Source organism: Phragmites australis, chromosome 3 (genome assembly GCF_958298935.1).
Source record: "Phragmites australis chromosome 3, lpPhrAust1.1, whole genome shotgun sequence".
Lineage (NCBI taxonomy): Eukaryota > Viridiplantae > Streptophyta > Magnoliopsida > Poales > Poaceae > Phragmites > Phragmites australis.
Window position 1 is genome coordinate 22,056,154 of NC_084923.1, and position 8,810 is coordinate 22,064,963.

Below are 8,810 nucleotides of genomic sequence, written 5' to 3' on the forward strand. Positions count from 1 at the left end.
TTCGTTCTGCTTCTGCACTGCTGCTTGCTTGCGCCCTTTCTTGGGGAAAATTGCAACGTACGCCAGGTCCTTCTTCTAGATCTGCTTTCTTTTTTCTTCAGAGGATGCCAGCCCGGATCTGCTTCTAGCTTGCTAGATGAGGGGAGCTGTACCGTGTGTCCGTGTAACCTGGATCGGGTTTCCTTTGTATGGACATGCCACTCGGACTGTCTCAGCGGTGTTCTTCAGGCCAATGGTCGATATCTACTAGGAAGGGTGGTTGATGTGTTCCGTTTTGTGATGATTAAATTTGGCCGGGTTAAGGTTTTTGTTTGGGCGTGTTTTTACCTATTGGGCGGTGGGATGAGATTTGAGAATTTTGGGACTTCACATGCATCTTTGTCGCAAACAGTGGATACAATGTTACTTGCCAGGAGGAAAAGCTGTCCACACTGTTTGGTCTCGCGGCCATTTGCTGCGTCATCGGGAGATTGCGTGACACAGCTTGTTTTGACAAAAAAAAAAAAAAACAAATATGTATTCTAACTGATATCGTTTGCTATGCTAGTTCTTTTCTGAAGCACTGGGCCGGCTTACAAAAAGAGGAGCTCCAAGAAGATCTCATGGCCGGCGCAGAGACCCTCCAAGCAGCTGTGTGCTTCATCATCATCTTAGGGAAGATCGGAATGTCAAAGGCAAACAGCAAGACGCAGACCTTCTACATCAAAGTCGCGCTGGTCGCTAAATGTTCGCTCTGGTGAATCCGAGAGTGTCTCCTAGAGTTGGATGGAAATTTTGATGGTGTGTTTGTAATTCTCTTCAGCTCTGGTAGCCGGTTCTAGTTTTTGTTGGAGGCGTTATCCGTGAGTTTAGAGTCGTTAAGTTATTTAACTAGATAATTTATAGCCTTCTTAGTCATTATGTCTTATTAAGAGTATATCTTAATGTGTGCTATTTTTTATTTTCAAAATATTTATAATATTTTAATTTTAAATGTGATTGTAGACAATATCTAGTAGGTATGATGACATACCTAGAAGGAAGCAATATTTGCTACGAAACCTTAATACAGTATTCGTTCCTTATTGATTCTTTTAATTGTTTGAGAGTCCAGCATCAAGCCAATGTAATGCTTCCTACTTACCCCAATTTAATTATTTATACTATTCGCTAAGTTACATGACAAAATTGCTATATGCTATATACACAATTGCAGTTCACTCTCTTATGCAAGTATATAGGCGCATCATTTATTTTTTATGAATCATGTATGAATGTTCATGTATATATCCTATAATTCTTTGGATATTTGGGACCACTTCTTGCTGAGGTGCAATCGCAGAGCTTGAATAAAAATAAACAGGGTGCAATCTAGAGCATTTTGTTGGATAACATAGAAATTAGGGACTACTAATATTGTCTTGGCTTGAAGGGGTGCAGTTAAGTCCTTCAACAATTTTTAAGAGTTGAGTGGTCATGGCCCAAGTTGGCCTAAGAGAAGCTAATCCCATATGGTAGTTTAGAGTCATTTCGTTCTCCTTGTGATTTTAGTTGCGCTAGAGGACTCATATGCCTTCTAGTGGTGCATGTGCATTTGGGTCTAACTTACAAGCACAAAAATGAGATCTTTTGAATATACATATTGCTAACATGAACAAAGTAGTGAGGTAAAATTCGTAATCCCATCTAAAACCCGTTACGAAACAGGAATTCTACCAAAAAAAAAACAGAGTACTTCAATTCTCGTAGGAGTCCAAAAAAATTCCCGTGATCCAAAGAGGATCTACGGTGCCATTGCCAACATTGAAGCAAGCTTCTAACAACATTTTGTAGATATGGAGATTCAAGTGAAAGCCATCCGCCCAGTGGCACTCATCAGAAGTTTCATCAAGGTATCTACACGCAAGGGACAACACTGCGCAACCTTTGCATGGACTCTTGAGTTCCTCCCAGTTTCAACTTGCTCATCATATGCTTCATGTATTATTTTGACGCAGTCTGTGTGAAGAAATGTCTGATTTTTTTGAAGGAACAAGCGGTTGGACCAGCAAACTAGACTCGAGAAGCTTGAAATTCCTAGGCCAAACCTGGTACTCTAGAGGATTAGGGAAATCTGATGCTTTAAACTTCTGCAGGATCTCTAAGGACAACACCATAGATTCTGCACATTTGCCAAGCTGTTTCTAGGAAAACAAAAGGTGAAAAACTGGAAATAAACTGAAGTTCAACCTCTTTTATACATGACAAAAATAGTTCTCTAAAATTCTAGATACATGAATGCAGGGCTATGAAACCAACAGTGACTCAACAATGCCAGTCAAGTACTCTCAAGTAATTAATTTCTTTAAATAGAACGCTCACTTTGCCTAACTATCCAAGGAGTGCAGAGCAAGCATCAACTTTTATAAGAATGCACGGTAATACTAGCCAGGACGACCATCCAAATAACTAATTGGGCACCTTTAAAAAGAACTGCGGGACACAACAATTGAATATCTCACCAGAAGTAACACAATTAACAAATTTACACAAGGAACTGCAATTGATCACCCAGGGTAGAAAGGGAAACTCGTAACAAGAGAAAACAATGCATGGTTTTTTTTCTAATATTATATGTCGAATGGATCCCCAGGCTAGCATAAACCTACGAGACAGTACAAATTACACATGATGTTATATGGTTTATGTGAAAGCTAAAAATGGGGTATATCACAACAGCACATTGTGGCAAAATGTTAAATTTTGAATAGCCAATTTCCATAATAGAACAACTGAAGAAGTTACAAGATCATATGAATTCAAACTCCAACAGTTGCTCAAGTGTTAACTGCCGTTTCAAACATAAATATCTCACTTCTTAGGAAAGATGATCTTCTCCAAATCTCTAAGAGCTTTTACTCTAGAACATGTATACCATATAAGCTACAGGGTACAGGTAGAATTTAACATTTGTATTTCATGCGTTAGTTTACACCACATTTAGTCCTGCGTCAGTTCTGCCTTTGGAGGGGTAGTGGCAAAACCTCCTTAACTATCTCAAAAATTCCTGGACCCACTCATCTTCATCACATGCTTCTCCTCGCTCGTCCTTGGAAAATAGTCTCCCACATTCTTCTATCATCTGCAGTTGAGGGTGAAATTAAATAGATTAATTAATAAGAAAACATTAACATGAAGACAAAACAATTGAGCAAATTTCTGCACCTAATTGCAAATGGGTTGTTCTAACAGAGAACAATAACAATCAAATTCTCTGGAGTCTGGGCAACCCAATCATTTTGATCCCTGATGACATGAAGCTTACAAGTGTAATTAACGTAAGTTCTATGACCGGTTCTTGGAATGAACAATTACTAATATCCGATGTACATGCACAAAAGACAATACATGCATATGCATAAGTGCACAGCTATCTACACTACTTTTATCTGCCAATTATTGAAAGGAAAACCCAAAATAGTAGATAGAAATCAAACTTATGGATAAGTCAAAGTTCTTAAGGATATGAAACAAGTATAGTTGCCATACAGTATATTCTTACAGTGAGATAAAAAAGAATGTTAGAACAAGTTAGTGTTTTGCTTTAGTCATTATAAAAAGAAAATGTATTTGAACCTTCAGCTCATGCCACGCGAATTCAGAAAAACAAAATTTCTAACTGTAATATCTAAGTTTGCATTAACTAAGAAAATTATGCTCTGGTAAACTTACTGACATCAATGAATACCAAATTGACGTCAGGTTAGAAAGACTCACCACTATAAAATCATTATCATGCCTACAGACTTGATATTGTTTCAGGGTTTATGATAAAGTTTCAACTAACAACTCAGTTAGTTTTGAAATTGAAATATATGAACAGGATGGAAGGGTAACTTATACAGCCCGAACAACACACTCAAATTTACATAAAATAAAATGAGAACTTTGCAGTTCCATTATTAGCGCTTAGGACATGAAATAAGGATTTCTGGCAGATGTAAGAAATGAAGTTTATTAACCAAAGTACCCAACTGTGCATAACAGTAGAAGTGGCGGTAATAGTGATTATTTCATTCAACGCTGGGGAAAATATGTAGTTGAAATGCATTCAATAAAAGGAAATGTTGGATAACCCACAGCCATTGCGTGTAAATAATATAACACAGATGGCACTAGGGGAAGGAAAAGAAAAGGCAGAAAATCTACAGGCTGCATGTTAAGCCTCTAGGATTCTGGGAAAACAGGGTACAAATATTACAATTATGTCAGTACACCCAATATGACCTACCTACCAAGTACCAAAACTAATAGTTGTGCTCCTTCAGATGTGCTCTTCTATCAGGGAGATGCCCTGATTTGTTCCTGATCAAAGGTGCAGAACTTGATTTTCTCTGAGCTAGGCCTATCATTGCAATGTTCCTCGTCATTAACTTTCTGCATGATCCTTCCCAAATTTGACATCAGGTCTTCACCTCCATGAATTACCTCCTCAATGGTATTGGTGAATCCAGTCAGCTCATCAACCAGCTCATTCCTCTCTTGAAGAAGAACGGTAGACAGATATGTTGTTCTAGACATTAACTCCTCCCAACTGCTCTTCTAATACTTATTTTCTTCCTTCCAGCAATTTCAGCTTATTTGTAACTTCCAGATGCTCCTTTGCCTTTTCTAGCATTTCTGCAGTACTATCATATTTGAACTGATGAATAAGATTCTTCAGATTCCCTGACTGTTCTTTCTCTGGCACTGAATTCACCTGCAGGGACTCAACTTCTCTTTCGCATTCTGCAATAAGCATATCCTTGAAAACACTATCATGCTCTTGGATGATGTAAAGTGATTTCAGAGTTTCCGCAAAACCATAAACTTGCTTAACCCCGAGCTGAACTTCTGTGACTTTTGCTGCTGCAGCTTCAAGAAGCTGCTTGGTGTCAAGTTTAACAGATTCAAGAATTTATTGAATATCATATCAGCAATAGCGATTTCTTTCTCTGGGAGAAAACACACATCATCTGCCTCGAATGTGCTTGCAATCTCAGTCGCAAACACCCATCAGCATCAAACCCAAGATAAGCAACTTAGCTGCAGTTCAGCATACTCCCACGTGCCCAGAATCTAAACTCCATGATCCCCAAGAACACCATATTGGCATGTGATAGGTGATACACGCTCAGTTAATTATCCGGTGTACTACCAGCGAGCCTACCAACCGCACGGGACTAACCCAAACCACAGAAAAAGCCAATATTTAATAAAGAAATTAAGCTACATTTCAAAGAAACCAGATTCCTGGCCTGACCAGCGGCGATGCGGAAGAGCCCTCGGCTGATCCTCGCGTCAGCCTGCTCCGTTACCCCCATCTGCATCCGCACCAGCTCCGCCGCTGTCGTCGGACGCCCGTCGTTGGGGGACACTGAGGGCCTGAGCCCGGGCGCCCCCTTCGCATTGCTGGACGCTGTCGTGGTCTGGAGGGATGAGGAGGAGGAGGAGGAGGCCGACGCGGACTGAGGGATGTAGGTGAGGGTCTTGGCGCCGGTGGCGCGGGAGGCAGCGACGAGGAGCTCGTAGGCGGTGGCGGAGAGGATCACGCTGAGGTCGGGGAAAGGGAGGGGAGCGGCGGCGAGGAGGAGGTTGCGGCGCCGGGTGGCGGGGAGGTAGCTGACCAGAGCTACTGCGCCTCCTCTAGCACATGGTTCTTGATGTCTTGATCCGACGGTCCGAGATTTTTTGTCGACGTGTCTTCATCAGGTGGCGAGAATCCGAGGGGATTTAGATCGTAAAGATTTGTTTAGTTTAGAGTTGCCAAATAATCGATATCTCTAGCTGATTCGTTACGTGAATCAACGTGAGAAGGAGGTAACGTGCGCAGGGATATTTGGGTTAGGGATGATCCCGTGATGAGGGGACTAAGGGCCGGATGTCTTCTTTAGATTAGAAGAGGAGAAAGCGTCGGATGCTTTTCTCTTCTTTTTTTTTTTTGAGAATTTCTAACATATTTCTCTTTTTTTAATAGCCAACGTGGTGGAAGGGTCGTGTGAGATTCATTTCCTTTTTTTTATTAAATAGATTATCTTGTTGAGCATTGAGAAATATAAAATTTTGCGGTTTTCACAAATACATGATCAAATAGTCCTACGGCACTGCAAGATTTTTATATTTGAAATTCTTAGGAAAAAACTAATCACCAATTGTACATGATGTGTTAGGCTTATCCACAAAGAAACATTGCCAGTTGCAAAAGAAAAAACATTATCAATAGAGCAACGATATAGAACATAGATTCATGTCACTTTACTTTATCTTGCAAATAGGCATCTGTTTGAAAACCATTTAAGCACTAGTGTTGTTCATAACTAAAATTGAGCTTCCGGGTAGGATCATTAATAACAACGGCACTTAATTCGTGAGCACTGCATTCATTCAATATTGCAAGGAGCTAGGTACCAAGGTATGTTTTCACGTTGGTTGCTCATCTATAGAGCAACGTACAGGTGGAGCGAGCCAACGACTTCGTGTTACAAGAGATCAAGATCCGCATCTTCAACCGCTTATCTGCCCACTCCAAAGCCTGGGTGTCTGAGTTGTCTTATGTACTCTGAGTATTCCGGACCACACCCAACAAAACGACAGATGAAACACCTTTCTTCCTAGTCTACAAGGCCGAAGCTATGCTTCCCTGTGATCTAAAGCTAAAATCTCTCTGTGTTGAGTTGTTCATTGACAAGGATGAAACCATTAGGATAGAGGATGATCTCAACAACATCAAAGAAAAGAGGAATCAAGTACTGATATGATCAGCAAAATATCAACAATCCTTTCGGTGCTACTATGACTAGAACGTCCGAAAACGAACCCTCCAACATGGAGACCAGGTTTTACGACTTGTTTAGAACCAAAGTAACTGTAACAAGCTATCCCTGAAGTGAGAAGATCCATACACGGTGGTCCAGTATGCTCGCCCTAGTTCATTTAGATTAGCAATGGAGGATGGATGAGTTCTCAATAATTTTTGGAACATCGACTAGCTCTAAAAGTTTTACATATAATTACTAAGAGTATATTCACATTAATAAATGTCATATTGCTTGTGAGGTTGCATGAATCTCTTTTGAGCTCTTTTGTCTTCCCAACAACTCAACGTCTGGAACTCATAAGATGGGAACACCAACGGTAAGCCACTACATGGGTACGTTTACCCAATACGCGCACTCGTCGATGATTAGGTAAAAAATGTTTCTGCAACCAAAGAGGTAGTATGGGTGTTTACTTTTTCTATCCAAACTGACTAACTCCTACTAGTCAGTCGATAGCTATCCTCTTATCTCCTTGATTGCATATCCGAGATTTTCCCAGATAGGTAGTTAAGGGTCGAACGGGTACAATGTATTAAGAGCTAATGACAATGTATCATGCTTGTGCCAAAGCGGCTACTTGCGCATAGGGATGGTGTTCTAAGTTACGACCTTGCGGGACATAAAAAAGTTCCTTATCGCGACCTCGAGTGCCTGGGGCCATGGATCCTCTCACTCACGCTCACATCGGACCTAAGGTTAATTGACTAAGTCCCCCCCCCCCCTGAGTAGTAATGATGTCCTCCTACCCTAGCTGGAGGAAGAGGCACTACTAGAGAATATGCATTCACTACCGGTTCCAAACTGGCTTTCACTACCAGTTTTAGAACTAGCAGTATGTAATAGGCAGATAGTCAGATTGCTATCATTGTTGGCTATTGTCCACTAGCAATGAAGCCCTTTTCCAGAAAAAAAAGAAAAAGAAAAGACAAATGCGGCACCTAGGACCTTGCCGTGCTCACCGTCGTGGATCCTGCCCCCGCGACGCCCTACACGCATAAACGTAGTGGCACGAAGGCCACTGCCACAACATAGAAACACTCACGCACCGCCACTACTGACCCACCCATGCGTGGAGATCCTTGAGCCCTCCTCCATCGCAGTCTATGCTGCTGCTCCACTGCGATCAAGCACTATCGCTCCATTACACCTTGTGCCGCCGTTCTACCGCACCAATGTGCTACCACCGCTGACTCACCCACACGTGGAGCACCTCCAGCACTCCTCTCCAGCTCCCCACCCCGCCGCGATTGCCTAGGCATCGTCGCTTCTCCGCGCCCTACTACACCTCGCCCCACTCCCAGGTGTCGTTGATTTCTCAACTATTCATGGCCGACAAGAGCCTGTGGGTGACGAACACGCCTAGAGTGAACCCGGCGACAGCCATGGCAACCATCTGTCCTTTGCCGTCGACCGCCTCCGCCCTCTTGAACCCAACCGCGAAGTCAGCCACAACCTTCACCTCAACCATCCTCACTACCACCATATCCGACCTGGTAACTTGCACCTTGGGCATGGTGTGGGACAGCACACTGTCGTCGAAGAGGCCGGCAACCCAAGTGTGGCAAAGCAGGGCGTGGGGCGCAACGAAGGCCAAGCAAGGATCCAACGACGAGAGAGGATAAGGGAGAGAGAGGGGATGGTAGGAGAGAGAAAGGATAAGGGAGACGAGTGGACGTGAGGCTTTGATTGGATCAGACTTAGATTGTTTAGGTCGGGATGGGAGAGCGGATGTGAACGACGATCACTAAATTGGATTCAATGCCAACTTTGGGTACGACTCTTGATTCATTGCCGGTTCAAAATGAAAATTGACAGTGACAATATCACTGTCACTGTCAGTTTTTGTTTTCAACCGGCAGTTATAATATCATATCACTGCTGGTTGTTTTCTAAAACTGGCAATGATACTTTTTTTCTTACGAACCGACAGTGAAAAACGTATCACTACCGATTTTAATTGATCCGATGAGGCAGCAAAAAACACCATTTCTACAG

The 8,810-nt window shown here is 42.2% G+C and overlaps 1 protein-coding gene across 1 annotated transcript; it reads right to left on the reverse strand.

Moving 5' to 3' along the window:
- Positions 1–2,701: 2,701 nt before the first annotated feature.
- Positions 2,702–8,328, reverse strand: LOC133910596 (uncharacterized). The gene is made up of 3 exons (XM_062352939.1): positions 8,150–8,328; positions 5,261–5,700; positions 2,702–3,100 (listed from the first exon to the last, which is right to left on the reverse strand). Exons 1-3 carry the CDS (start codon positions 8,326–8,328, stop codon positions 3,045–3,047), a joined length of 675 nt encoding a protein of 224 aa, XP_062208923.1. The 3' UTR covers positions 2,702–3,044.
- Positions 8,329–8,810: the final 482 nt, after the last annotated feature.

Excerpts from the sequence above, each read along its gene's own strand:
- LOC133910596 (XM_062352939.1), bottom strand. The coding sequence starts at position 8,328 with ATGCCCAAGGTGCAAGTTACCAGGTCGGATATGGTGGTAGTGAGGATG. Across the intron at positions 5,701-8,149 it reads TTCGTCACCCACAGGCTCTT|ACACGTCGACAAAAAATCTC; the intron begins GTCGGCCATGAA and ends CACCTGATGAAG. Across the intron at positions 3,101-5,260 it reads GCTCTTCCGCATCGCCGCTG|ATGATAGAAGAATGTGGGAG; the intron begins GTCAGGCCAGGA and ends CCTCAACTGCAG.